At 41.3% G+C, this 14376-nt stretch overlaps 1 protein-coding gene across 2 annotated transcripts in view; it reads left to right on the top strand.

Moving 5' to 3' along the window:
- The first annotated feature begins 9404 nt into the window (after positions 1 to 9404).
- Positions 9405 to 14376, top strand: part of LOC147249880 (disintegrin and metalloproteinase domain-containing protein 10) — a 29285-nt gene continuing 24313 nt past the window's right edge. The window contains exons 1-5 of one of the 2 annotated variants that reach the window (XM_086225547.1): positions 9405 to 9676; positions 9850 to 9906; positions 11561 to 11708; positions 11822 to 11940; positions 12268 to 12423. In XM_086225547.1, coding sequence (XP_086081673.1) covers positions 9616 to 9676; positions 9850 to 9906; positions 11561 to 11708; positions 11822 to 11940; positions 12268 to 12423 — 541 coding nt within the window. In that variant the 5' untranslated portion in view covers positions 9405 to 9615. The remainder of the gene's footprint in view (positions 9677 to 9849; positions 9907 to 11560; positions 11709 to 11821; positions 11941 to 12267; positions 12424 to 14376) is intronic. The other variant, XM_086225548.1, reaches the window with a different exon arrangement.

The raw sequence follows: 14376 nt of genomic DNA on the forward strand, positions 1-14376 counted from the left end.
GTGGATTGTTCTCATCAACACACACACACACATACAGTGTACATCTGGCTGTAGCTGGATTTCACCACTTTTCTGGGTGTGTGAGAAGGAAGTTGTGTGTAAATGGGAGTGTACTGAGGCAGTGAGTGTGAGAGAGGATGAGGATGGGCCTGGGCTGCAGCTCCAGAGTCAAAGAGAGGAAGGCCCTCCCACAGGAAACCAGCACTCCACTCCACATGGCCTTTTAAGGTAAAAAACTCCCCAAAAGTCTTTTCACCAGGGAATAGGGCTAAGATATAGTCAAACTTAAAGCTACAGAGAGCGCAGACTGGAGGGCTGGGAGCTGACTATGAAAAGTTAAACAGAACAACACTTTTAATCAAACTTTCTGACAAGCAATTTGCATTAAAAGAGCAACTGCTGCCATTGGGTCTGAGTGTTTCTGTCTGAAGGGGCACATTAGTTGTGGACAAAGATGGGAAACATTCTTGTTGTCGGTCTTCGTCATATGAAGAGGGGAGGGGTGTGGGAAATAGACCTCATGCATTTCTTCCACATGGGAAAATTATCTGCAATTTACAGTGACTGTTAACAAAAGATGCATCCACAAGCTGAGTCATTACAGCAAATTACCCAAGATTATAACTCCTGTTGATCCCTTTCGGTGTATCAGAGTACAGTAGTATAGGGTTTGTGAGTGCGTACCTGACATGACAGCTTTGTCTGATACAGTGTGAGCGATGAGATAGCATGGAATAAAATATGTACTAGCTTTTAAGTGATGCCACGATGATGCAAAATAATATGTGACTGGTTTATACCACCATTCTTGTTGTATCTGTTGACAAAGAGATGTTGTAGTCACAGCGATGAGCTGTTTTTTACTTCCTTGATGACTTCTCTATCTCCTAAGAGTCTTGTGAGTGTGTTTGTGTGTGTGTGTGTTAAAGTGTGTGAATGTGTGCATGTGTGAGAGAGAGTGTTTGTCTGTGTGTGTGTGTGTGTGTGTTAAAGTGTGTTAAAATGTGTGAATGTGTGGCTTCTCCCTACAGACATTACATTGTGTGACTCCTGCTCCAGGCGCTACCCGAGGAGTCCATGACAACATGTTAACTCATTCATTCCCTTTATTGCTTTTACCACAAACAGATGCTGTGTGTGTGTGTGTGTGTGTGTGTGTGTGTGTGTGTGTGTGTGTGTGTGTGTGTGTGTGTGTTTCACCCTTTTTTCAACCTCAACCTTCTTTCTCTTATCTGGCCTAACAGTTGGCCCTTTGACATTGTTCACAGATGATGTGTAAATAAAGATTCCTGTGGTTGAATGGATGTAATCACTGTCAATCTTGCTCTGGTTTATCATTTCATCACACTCTTTCACAGGAGAGGAGCTGACGGGGGTGGAGGTCAGCGGTGAACACGATCAACTGATTTCTGAGTTGATGAGTTCATGATAGCTCGTTACAAATATTTACAAAGTGATGTTTGTCCCCACCTCTCTACATTTTTTCTTTTTCATTTGAAACTTGAACTACTTTTTCTCCATATTTTACTCACACTTTATCACTGTATGTGCATGCAATAGAGTGGAAATATCTGTCTTTCTGTCTAGCTGACAAATGCTCCAATAAGTTCACCACCAGCTATTTGCTGACTGGGTCCGGCCACAGCTTGCAGGGAGCTCAGAAAAGATTTATCAGAGCCTTTTCACTGGGATCAGCTGCCCGCTGCTAGTTGACGAGAGCGGTGAGAGTGAACCGAAACTGTAAAGCCGCAACCAGCTACATGGGCTGCACAGCTCTGAGGTAAAAATAAGTTTGGTGATAAATCTCTAAACATCAAGATTGATTTGATAATATTCAAATATTACATCTACATATAGGTCTGAGATTATTTATTTTCTTTTTTACGTGCTGTTATAATGGACCTTTCTTAAGCGTTCAAGGACAAAGGTTTTTAACAAAGCTGTTCTCCTGAGGTTATCTAGGTGCTACACTTAATAGCTCATGCAGGAAGAATGTATGACGTTATCCTGCAGCCACTCTGCTGATAGGTGGCTGATAGCTGCCAGCACAGCCATGCTAAGTGAACCAAGAGGTGCTGCCACTGCCAACATAATCATTCAAGGTCAAAGGCCACTGTATGACTTGATTCATCTTCTTGGATTACATGTTTCAAGAGAGACAAGGAGGTGGGGAGAATCATCTCAGCTGTATAAGATTGAAATTCAACATGAAATGGAACACTTCAAGCAGAGAAATTCACAATTTGTCCTTGTCAAGTTATTCTAAAATCACTTTCGTCTCACCACTTCAAGCAACTCCAAAATACTGCAATGACTTCAACTTCCCTAGGTTCTGTTTGCTCCCTCCACTGGCTGCTCGTATGTCTCCATATCTTGATGCTGGTGCAGTATGAACACAATAGCCAGCCTTGCCCTGCAGCCTTGCCCTACAGCCTTGCATGGCCTCCATTTGTGACTGCTGCCGGCTGGTCTTCCTGCCCTGTGGCAATCTGGACATCACTCCACCCAGTTTGGCCTGAGAGCCTTTCCAATGTGGGACTGAGTTTCCCACCCACGTTAGCACAGACGAGCAACTCCCTAACCTTGTTTTTGACTGTTGGTGCTGGTAGTTAAAGCAGCCATAGGCATGAACGAAGCAAATGAATGACCAATAAATGCATGCACGTTACACAAAAGGGTGTGTGTATGCACGTGTATGTTTGTTTCACTGAGAGCAGGTCTGTTCCCCTTTTCCTCGCCCACATACTGTTGAGCATATGGCTACATTTAGGGACTAATGGAGGGGGTCATTTGTCATCAGCAGTAAAAACAAGCAAGGACATCCAGGCCTGACACATTTTGTCTGAGTTTTTTTAGATGGCTGATTTTGTTCATTCTCTATCCTCTATAAAGAAAATGCTCAACGGTGTCCATCAATTTTCTATACCGCTTATCTGTTACAGGTCACAGGGTGCTGGAGCCTAAACAGTGTCAAAATCACCTTGAAATTTAGATTCTTCATTAAAGTTAAATTCATTAAAGGCACCAGCTTTTCCTTCCACCCTTGCTGAGTCGCACCCATTCTCCCTCTGTTCCTGGTATGGGGGATGTAACTGTTTCCATTTGTAGGGGTGTCCCTGCCCCAACTCCTCCCGTCACTATGCTCATAAGTTTAGCATTCTTTTTTCTTTAGTGTGTGAGCTCCCTCTTCTGGTTTAGTTTGCTATTACATCTAGAAATGCAGTTAGAGGGGGCAACCTCTGCCAAAACGAACACACTTTACTATCATTTATAACTACATAAAACATAAATCAGATCCATGCAATGCATCAATAAATGGATAATTAATTAAGTTTGACCAAAATGACAAAATTTTGCCCGGAAATAATGTCTGGATCACTCTCAGTTTTGTAAACTCAGCCCTGGCAAGGTCTACAAAGATTAAGGGGTCACTCTTAAAAATTCAGGAGGAATTAAACAAAATTCAATCTATTAATAGTTGGTATCACAGTCAATTTCCCTGCCTCAGTGTGACAATGTAATGTAATATTCCCTGAAAAATTCTGAAAATGCCAAATATGCAACTCTTGGCTTCATGCTCAGTACTTCCCCCAAGACTTAATGGGTTCCTCCTTGGCCCATTCGCTACTCTTCCCCCAAGTTTTATAGAAAGTAGCCCATTAATTTTTTTAATTAAACCAGCCTGACCAGTTAGAATTACAGTTAGAAAGTGCAAACCTCCAGCAAGGCCGATAGCCCGCTCAAATTGAGAAACAAAGACAAATTCAGCTTTGTGAAAGTGGCTTATGAATAAACACGACAGATGTTTATTTCATAAAGGTTTAAGTGTATTTTCCTGAGAAATAAATAAGAATGTGTTTTTTAAAAAAAGAGGAAAAGCATTTTCTTGACATTGTTTGTGAAATAGTTTTTTTTCTTTATTTAAAAAGACTCTGGAGCCATCCTGTCTGCTGGATATGCAGTGCTGTGGCTTCTTCCCTGAGACAGGTGGAACCTGAAAATATCCATCCATTCATTCCTTTGATTCAGTTTTCTGTTGAGTTAGAAAACAGTCAGGGCGACACTGTCAAAACATCATGAAGGTGTATCTGGTCTGTTCCATCAGTCACATGTGAGCTACCGTGGTCATTATATTTAAGGACAGTGTGTAGAGTTATGATAGATCAGTGTATGCCATCATTATATCTTTAACGCGATTGTTTCTAGAATGATGGGGTGCTGCCTGTATGTTGCTTTCAGCCCGTTCAAAAAGAAGTGATATAAAATGTTAAAAATCTTTACAGTTCTATGCAGGTAGTTTTGATTAATTAAATGGTCTCCATAGCGTGTGCAGAAAAGGTACACCACCCCTCCTGCAGCTGGCTTCAAAAGAAAACTCTGAACTCTTGTAGCAGATCACAGTATTGACACTAGTGCCTCCCAAATATATATATAGATATATTTGGATATATGTATATATTTCACTTAATATACAACGTATATCCCAGCGAATGGTTTCCCCAACACACAGGAGGCTACAGAGTTTGCATTAGGAAATGAATGAACTTGGGATTTGTTGTAGAGACTTTCAAGATTCTTGATGTCAGTATATAGAAACAGGTGTCACAATGTAATACGATGCCCAATTCTGTAAATTTTGATGTTTTTGACTCTGAAATGAATTTCAGAGAATATTTACAATTTGCAGTTTAACATATTGTCGTTCCTCTGTTCCAAACAGTGGCAAAGCTGTTCAGCCTCATGTGTCAAGGTTGGGACATGTGATTAAGAAACAGGTTTGTTTTCATCTCGCAGTCAAACCAAACACAGTTTATCCTTATGTTACTTTAACGGGAAGAGACCGTTCCTGTCTCTGCTGATAGTTCCTGCACGTGTTCGGTTGTGTTGTCCAAAAGGCCTCATCTGACCTGCAGCTTTGGGTAGCTGCCCTCGTCATGGCCTTGAGCACAAGACGGCTGAGAATCATGAGTGACACGGATGAAACAATTCAAGATTTGGTATGAACGTTACTGTATGTGACAGCTAGCAGTCCGTCCTATGTGGTTCCTCTGTAACTTTCACAATATTGTGTGTCGATATTGACTGATTTGAGAGAGTAGCAGATTTCCAGTCTTCAGTGCCACTCTTTCCCAATTCATGTTGACATTCTACTTACGTCAACACAGCAAGAACAGATAATATGAAGCTTTTTGGTGGTTATTTGGTCTACAGAGGGAAAAAAATAATGAGCTGCTCTGTGAGACTGCACTTTTTCCACACCGGTTGTTTGAATTAACACCAGCATGTGCTCACAATAAGGATGTGTTGAAGGTAAAATGTTTATTATTATAGTTTAGATTTAAATTTGCAATTGATGCAAACAAAAAGTGTCACAAATGTCATTAGAATTTATAATCTGGGGACAAGGAATATGTTGTAGCATATGTTTGTGGAAATCAGTACAATAGTTGCTGAGATATTAAATTCTAAACTCCAGATGTCCACGTCGTGTTGGTTCGGGTGAAAAGTGCGGGGTCAGTAAAGGTGGCAGGATTCAAACTCAGGAGAACTTGAATGTCTGCGCAAAATCTCACAGCCATTCTACTAACATATATCTGCTAAAGCGCGAAATCTCTGTTTGTGTGTCTGTACTATGAAATGATTACTACATGACATCCCTCTGATCAACACCAAACCTGGCGTGTACACTGCTGGTGCTACAAGAAGTCAGATGAGTCCAATGTTTGGGGTCTGAGGGCCTGGAATGATAGTCGGGATGATTGAGATCAAAGTCAGACATTAAAGTCAAAGATTTTCAGGGAGATTCTCTGATGTCATTCAATTCACGGCCCCACCCCTCAAACATCAGGATATACAATAGCTGTAGTTTTTAAAAAAATCCTATCCCAAATCAACCTAGTGGACTCAGCATCACATGAGCTAAGCTGCTATCTTTGCTAAAATTAATCTTGATAAAATCTTCAAAATTCAAAGCTGTCAAACACGGGAACGAAAGCGCAAGCATTAAAAAGAAAGATGCTTTTCCAGAGCCTTCTACAGGGGGAACCATTGTACTACTTGTAGAATGACTTCAGCAGAGAAACTCTCAAACTACCTGAAAGAATGCATGCAAAGATGATCAGCCTCCTTTCACAATAAGAACTTAAAATTTCAGCAATTAAACATTATTTGAAACAAGATGGCACAACACAAAATAATTTAAAGATTTTTTTTGTGACATAGCATCTTATTTAAGCAGAAGGTACACAGATGGAAGAAGCTAATACTAATGACATTAGAATGATATATATCACGATATACAGTAACTGTGAGCCATACTGAAATATAACAAACCTCTTTTATTAATACAAGTGATAAGAATAAAAGAGGCCTCTGTGTACTGTCAGGAGTTACATGAGAATTAAGTAGCATGAGGAAAAACATATAATAGATTCCCATGTCACAGTCTCAGCTATTTAAGTCCAGGCGAAGGAATCGGATGCATCAGTAAGCAGACGGAGATGAATGGCAGCCTGCTTATCCACGCTCAGATTTATGTCAGTGCCTTAACTACAATGCGCTCATTGTGGAGCGAGACAGACTGAATGTTTTGCACCTCCTGGGCATGAAGAAAAGGAAGACCGCAGCTCTTTGTGAAGTGGGTCAGGTCTGGGAAGGGGTGAGCAGTTGGCTATGTCAGCAAAAAATGATGGGATTTGATAATTCCCATAGCCTATGAACTCTCAGAATGCCAAGGAAAACCGCTGATGGGGCAGCAGTTGCACTAATTATCCCATGAGCCTTTGTATGGCACTAAATGCCAGACATTTGTAGGGTCATATTGAATGTCACGTGTGGTGTTGCTTTGAATTAGCCTCACACGCAATCAGAGACTCCGATTAAAAAAACTACAGTTAAGCAGAGCGAACCTCAGGAGAGCATTATATCCCAGAGGAGAATGTGGATGGTGCTGATTTTAATAGTTAATGCTCCTGAAGTGAGTTAAACTGGGAGCTTTTCCCAATATTTCCTGCATTAATCAGATAAATGGGGGGCAAACCAAACCTCTCGTGCATTTCTGCACTTACATGTATGAGTTTATTGTCTAAAATAGTGAGGAAAAAATACTGAAGTGTTAATCTGGATAGATCTTCCATTCATGCGCTTCCTCTGTCAGCTCTCATGTCCATGCACACTTGAGGAAAATAAAAGATGACGATGAAATAAAGTCACATTTCTCCAAAGAAAGCGAAGGTCTCATTCGTCTTGCCACCTGAAGTCAACGTCCTGGAGTAACCTCCCCTCACTGCTGAACACAGGCAATTACAGGGAAAGTAAAGGTTTCGCCAGAGGCTCTTGTGTATGTGTATAAGTTGTAGTGTAAAAGTGTTTATTTAATTGTTTTCATGTGAGATCAGTCAGCAACAATGTCATCGTCAGGTGCTTGAACTCAGGTGTGTATTCAGACAATCTCACACTCACATGACTAAGTTATACTGCCCTTTTAGTTCAAATTCCAGTTGCAAGACATATGGGAATGTGTGTATGTGTGGGTGGGTGGGTGGGGGGGCATATTTGTGCAAGCCTATACTTGTGGGTGTGTCATAGTGTGTGATGTCATGACTCTGATCCGGGTGATCCTCCCTGAGCCAATCAGTGTGCAGCAGGAGACGTCTGGGGGAGATGGTCAGTGGATGATTAGAAGATGGGGGAGGTTAAGTGCTTAAAGAAGGCTGTAAAACACTGGCTGTGGGAGTAAGTCTGTGGTGTAGTATGTTATCTGTGCTGGCATCTCGGGCCAACAACCTGTCTGCAGCTGCTCAAAAGAGACATTTGTAGGTTCACGTAGCTTCAGCTGAACATAGATCTGCCATAGATGAAGACATTATATCATCCTCTTAACTCAAAACTAGTGTTAAACTTCAGGAGAATCTCAATAAATCCAACAGAGCTTACGATTCAATAAGTAAACGGTGAATATTTTGTCATGATCTGCAGAGGATTTAATTGGAAAAAAGATGAAATTACTGCCAGGGAATGATTATGTAATGATTTATAACCTGTCTTGTGTCCGTATATACATTCGGTGTGGTTTACTAGGATCTGATGTATTTATAAACATGATCTTGCAAAGTATCTGCAGAGTGAGAGAAAATTCTTGCCGCCATGTCGCATATCGGTGTGTCAAAAAAAAAGAACAATGATGAGAATTGAAATCTTTTTTTGGGGGGGAGCGGGGGCAGAAACACCAGACTTTGCAGCAAGGGTTCCACATTCAATCCCTGCTCACAGTTTTAATCTAAACCGTGTTTCCTAACCATTTATTTTGATTTATATTTATTTGTCGATTGACCACCGTCCGCAGCGTTACTTTGTTGAACCCGGCGTTCTGTGTCTCCGCCACTAAAGGAGGATAATTGACCTTCTTTGGGCATCATTCTCATGGGGCTGGCGCATGATTTTAACAACCACCACCTACAAGAGGTAGCCATTTTATATGATAATTCTTCGTCTAAGAGATCAGGTTGGTCCTGGAAGATTGGCCACATCTGGAAATTCTAATTGACTTCTACGTTTAGTATTTAAAAACATCGAAATTCCAGTTATTAAGTCAGGCTAACTTTTTCGCAATCTCCTTTCCTTCATCTTGGTGTTGGGACGGGAGTTTTCAAAGTGAAATGAAAGCACAATGAGGTGACAAGGTTGGGTTTCTCCCTTGATGTATGACTGCAATCAAGTTACCAGTGAGCTGCTGGAGCTGCTTACTCTCTTTCAAAAACACTCACAATTGTCAGCTGCTGTCCACACCTTACGCAGTATAAGAAGCTACAGAAACTTGAAAGTGGAAGACATATTTGTATTTGAGAGTGATTTTCCACACAGTCCCTTGTCATTTGCAGCAAATGTAGTCATGCATTTATATATAGACATAAAAAAAAGGGCATTCATTTTTAGCAGCAAAACCTTTGCTTTAGTTGACCTCATTTCCAGGTCAGAGGGTTCCCAGTTTCTTCTTGACTTCTTGTTCTGCAAAATCATTCAAAACTGTGACTTTGTTAAGAATGAGCCCACAAATTACCCTTCACACAGTGTGAGCAATACACATGAAAATTTGACCTAAAAATGACTCAAATGACTTCCTTCTCATATTTCTGACATTTTAAGCAATTTGCTCACCTTCCAATGTGAGAAATCAGTCCCATGAGACTTTGGTGATCCTTTAACTTTTCCCCAAGTGCCACATTGAACTTCACATTAGTGGTTTTGATTCAACAATCTTTAACTATCTTCGTTCATGATTCAGGCACTCGCGCTATTTTAATGTCTTCTCATTTGATCTTTCCATTACAACATCATATCCTTCTTTCTGTATGATATTCCCAATAACTATTTCAGAACCCTCCTTTCACTATCATGCTAACAAACAAGTCTGAATGTGCCTCTCCACTTGTTAGGTTCTGGCTTGAACTTCCTAACATAGTCACATTCCAGTGTTGGGAGACCACAGGTACGAGGCCGGTGAGGGAAAGTCAAGTGAAAAGCCAAAAGGGATGAAAACAAAAGACAGACGTGTCCAAAGGAGGATGAAAAAAAACTGGAAGGAAAGACAAACAGAAACACACCAATGAGGAGATCATGAGGGTTCAACTCTACTGGCTGCTTTTATTTTTCATCGATGGTCACGGACAGATTGCAGGTAGTGTGGGGGTGGAATGTGCAGACTAGTGTATGTGCGAGTGCGAGCAGGTGCGTGTGTGCGTGCGTGTTTGTGTATCTAAATGAGAGGTCTCTCCTCGCCCTGCTTTACTATGTGGCATTTTTTTGCAGTTCTATAGCGCGTGAGCCTGAGTTTGCATTTTTCCGTTCTAGGCTGGACTGGCCTCCACTGTGCTCAGACATGTCTCAACATGTCGTCTCAGGAATGCTGTAAATACAAACCCTCATGCAAAAACTGACAGATCTGCGCACATAGACTTTGTTTGACTTTCATACATGTAATTAATGGGGTACACCCATTTATCAAAGGTTTAGTGAGTGTGAGTCACTTAGGAGGGCCTTCAATGACAACACTATGTACGAGAGACAACAGGTCTGTCCCTGCTGGCCAGAACTTTCACAATGTGTACTTTACTTAGTAGATGTCAGAGTAGTCATAAGCGCGTGCAGCTTTGGTTTGATTGTGATGAGAATGTAGTAATACCTGGCTTTAACACGAACAAGCTAGCACCAGACTTTCCGACCGCTTTGTTTCTCATGAGGCAGATAGTGATCAGCATAGTGCAAAGGTGCTGCAAACTGGGCCAGAAGGAAACCCGATTCAGCTGCTTGTACTCAGACTTTGAGTAAATTGAACTTCACCCTCTGGCTGGTGCTGGAGACATGAGCATGATATTGTTTCCTACAATCCAGGCGTAAATAGTACATTTCTCAGTTTGTTTGCCCCCCAATCTGATATGAAACACTAGATTGCTCACATTGTCTATGCTACATTTATATTGGGATTCAAGCGATACTATATATCCAGCCTATAATAGAGTGAAGTATAGATGGGATCTATTTCAAATCTGCGTAAGCTACATCAAAAACTTCTTTGGAGTAGTTTTGTGGCAAAAGAGTGGGAGCAGACCACAATGGGCTTGGATGGAGAATAGGGTGTCACCATGTATCAGTATCGGCATTAAGCCTAGTATTAAAAGAAAAGAAATCTTGATATCATGTTAATGATATATGAATGATTATATCACAGTCAGTCTAGCATCAGTAACTATTTGGTTCATGCTTAAACTTAGTTTTGCACAGCTAAGGTTTGTATAGTTACCACTCCGTACTTAGACAGCAATTCAAGATGAATTTGGCGGACAAATACCATTTGTTTTATTTCTGTTTTTTTCAAAATTCACATTGTGAAAGCACCATAACATCCATCCATCCATCCACTTTCTACCGCTTATCCTGTTAAGGGTCGCAGGGGGCTGAGGCTATCCCAGCAGCCTTTGGGCGAGAGGCGGGGTTCACCCTGGACAGGTCACCAGTCCATCAGGACCAACACATAGAGACAGACAACCATTCATACTCACAGTCACACCTACAGTCAATTTAGAGTATCAATCAGCCTCGTCCCCTCTTGATGTCTTTGGACTGTGGGAGGAAGCTGGAGTACCAGAGAGAACCCACACAGGAACAGGGAGAACATGCAAACCACCATAACATTGTTACCCTAAATTCTGACATCTTTTCACCATTGAAAATATTCATTTTTCATAAATTTGTGATTCTACTTGCCTAATATCTGAACTCTTGAAGTTTAGTAAGGTGTCATCTGCATAAAGCCTGACTTCTACGTTGCTGTAGCCAAGAGTGCTTCCTCTCTGGCGTCCTTGAGAAATTTGAAGCTCTCTGAGGTCATGACTTTTATTGTTACTGTTCTTGATATAAAGTATTTGTATCCAGTGATTGAATAGCTCTCTGCTTGAATGATACATGAGATCATACTTAATACCTCATAAATCATACCTCTACCTACAGCTCTGTATTCATGTGTCCTGTTTGCAAACATTTGAAATGTCTTCCTTGTTGTCAGGCGCTGTGAGCAGTATCAGTCCATATATAAATTATTATGAAGAATTGTCATATGACCGAGAGGATCTCCACAAGAAGCACCTAAGAGCCAAGAGAGCCACAGAACCTCAGGAATACACATTACAGCTGGACTTTACTGCTTTTCACAGGTAACATCAAACGTACCGCTTCAAAAATACTATTTAGGAAAAAAACTCCTTCTTTAAAGATCTAAATTCCGTCCATGTCAATGTGCTGTTTGTATGTTTTCTTTCCTGTTTAGAACTTTCACATTACTTTTGAGACCAAATACAGAAGTTTTTTCCAGAAACTTTGAGGTAATCAGCGAAAATGGTTCAACATCAGTCGACCTCTCTCACATATATTCAGGGACACTGGAGGGTAAGTATGTCAAGGATCAATGTGACATAAATAAAAGCTGTTAACCACTCAGTGTCAAATGTTATTTCAAATTAGTTCCTTGTTTTCGGACGATGTTTGTGGCAAAACATTTCTGAGGAACAGCCTGGAACTGTCACACCTACATTGATTTCAGTGTTTTGCTGCATATTATACCTTTTTTTATCTACTTCGATGGATGAGCCCCGCCTGTAATCATAACATTTTTCACAGTATCAATTTATTTTGTCTGGTTATTATTTGTTATAAATGTGCATTTCCCCCCTCCTTTTGACCCTGACACATATCTCTCTCCAACTATTTCTGCAGGTGAACATGGTTCAGCGTGCCATGGCTTTGTGTTACAGGGTCAGTTTGAGGGAACCATCCATACAAACGCCGGAGATTACCACATTGAACCGGCTGACAGATACACCAGCAGCCAAACACATTACCATTCAATAATCTATCGTGAGGATGACGTGGGTAAGAAAACCTGCCATTTTTCCCGTTAGAAGGAGGAAACGTAATCTGAGTCACATTTTCAAGCTGGTTTTGGAGTAATTTATGGTTAAAGGAGACAGATAACCATTAGATCTGGAGGCTGACAGGTTAAAGATAACAAACCATAACATCAGCTGCTTTTTTCTGGCTATTTGGTGAGAGGTAGAAGCCAAAAAGAAACATCTCTCTTGGCAGTCTCACAGAAAGACTAACATCCAGAACAAAACACATCTGTTCCTCTCACTAGTCCCCATGGCTCTTCCTCCCTATCTATACAGTGTCCAATCTAAGGTCTCTCTCTTACTTGTAGTAGGACTGATGTTACAACGAAACAGGAGGGCCTAGTCAGACCTCTGAGGAATTGTATGAACCCACCCTCGCACCAGCCAAAGAAAAGATCAAATGAAGATGGTGTGACTGTCTGAGAATGAGGAGGAGTGACACTGGCTGAAGGAAGAAGGAAGGAATGTTGGAGAAAAGGAGCAGAAAGGGGAAGAAGTAGCAGAAAGGGGTATGATCTTTAAGGGACTCGTTGAAGATCTTGCAAGGTTTGAGGGCCTTGAAGAAATCTCTAAGACCAACCCATTAACATCAACTGCTCCGATGGTGTGCACATTCGCATCAGTATTGTGTTCTTCCCAATGAAATGTTTATTTAGAAACACAGTGCGCGTTACTGTGCCAAAATCCCCCATGTTGTTATTTGAGTCTTCAGAGACTCTGTGGCTCCCGCCTTCCCTGGGACCCCTACCATTTCTTCATGGGTTCAGAGCTAAACTACACATATCCTGGCAACTGATGTCCTGTTCTTTCATTAACTGGTCAGGATATCTGGAGGAAACTGTCAAAGATTTGCCACATGATATAATAAAAAAAAAAGGTCACAAGAGGAGGACACAATGTGTCTGCTGTATATTTCCACTTCCTGTGAATGTCATTTGAGGACAGCAAAGGTTGTATCAGGACTCTCGGCCCCCTCCCCTGAGATAGCACGAGGCCCCTAGATCTCGGACAAGGGTCACAGTCAAGAGTGGCCATTTTAGACCAAGTACAGTGTAATACACAAAAGACACATGGACAGAAAACATCTGTGGAACAGAGGAGTTCCTTTATAATGTATTATGATTATAATTTAATATTTTATTGGTCAGGGTTGTTGGGGAAAATTAACCCAAAATGTAGACCGCAGCCAAAGAGAGTGTATCAAAACGTATCTATTACGAAAAAAAAGGCAAACACAACCCAGGGGTCCAAAGTCCAAAGGAAGGAAAAACACAAAGTAGCAACTGAAAGGGTCAAGGCCTAAGTCCTGTACATACTCAGAATCAAAGTACCAACGAAAAAAGTTCAATGCAAGACTGACAACCAAGGACTTGGGGGAAACACGGAGGAGCAGGGAACACAACAGGGAGAATGATAGAGACAATAGATGCATTTCCGTTACGGCTAGAATTGCGCAAAACCTAAATATCACAATAAAACCCGGTAATGGAAACACCTAAATTTTGAAAAAAACCTCTCAAATATTGATAAAGTATTTATGCTCTCATGAGGTGTTTTTTCAGACATGTCAATATAGAAGAACATCGCAAATGTGCAATGGAAACACTTTTTGCGCATTTACACATCTGTGCACAGTGGTTTTGCTGACACCAAACATTTCGCCCACTACCCTGTGCTCAGAGCAAGTCGCCAGTTTGTAAAGGGCAATAGCCACTCGCTTCTGAGTAGGCACTGCCTCCCGAGGGCATGACACTTTTGGTGCCACAAGAGGTTCAATGGCTTCACACAGCTCAGTAATCGTATCCCGGGTCATTCTGAAATTCTGAATCCACAATTCCTCTGAATAACGCGGTGACGATCCTCTCCCAGAAATCCCTTATTGGTGTCCGCTCCCATACATACACACTTCACCTTTGAACTATCACTCGCTGCT

The sequence above is a fragment of the Aulostomus chinensis genome, chromosome 14 (assembly GCF_037954235.1).
Source record: "Aulostomus chinensis isolate RoL2024-O1b breed Wild chromosome 14, RoL_Achi_v1.0, whole genome shotgun sequence".
In the NCBI taxonomy this organism is placed as follows: Eukaryota; Metazoa; Chordata; class Actinopteri; order Syngnathiformes; family Aulostomidae; genus Aulostomus; species Aulostomus chinensis.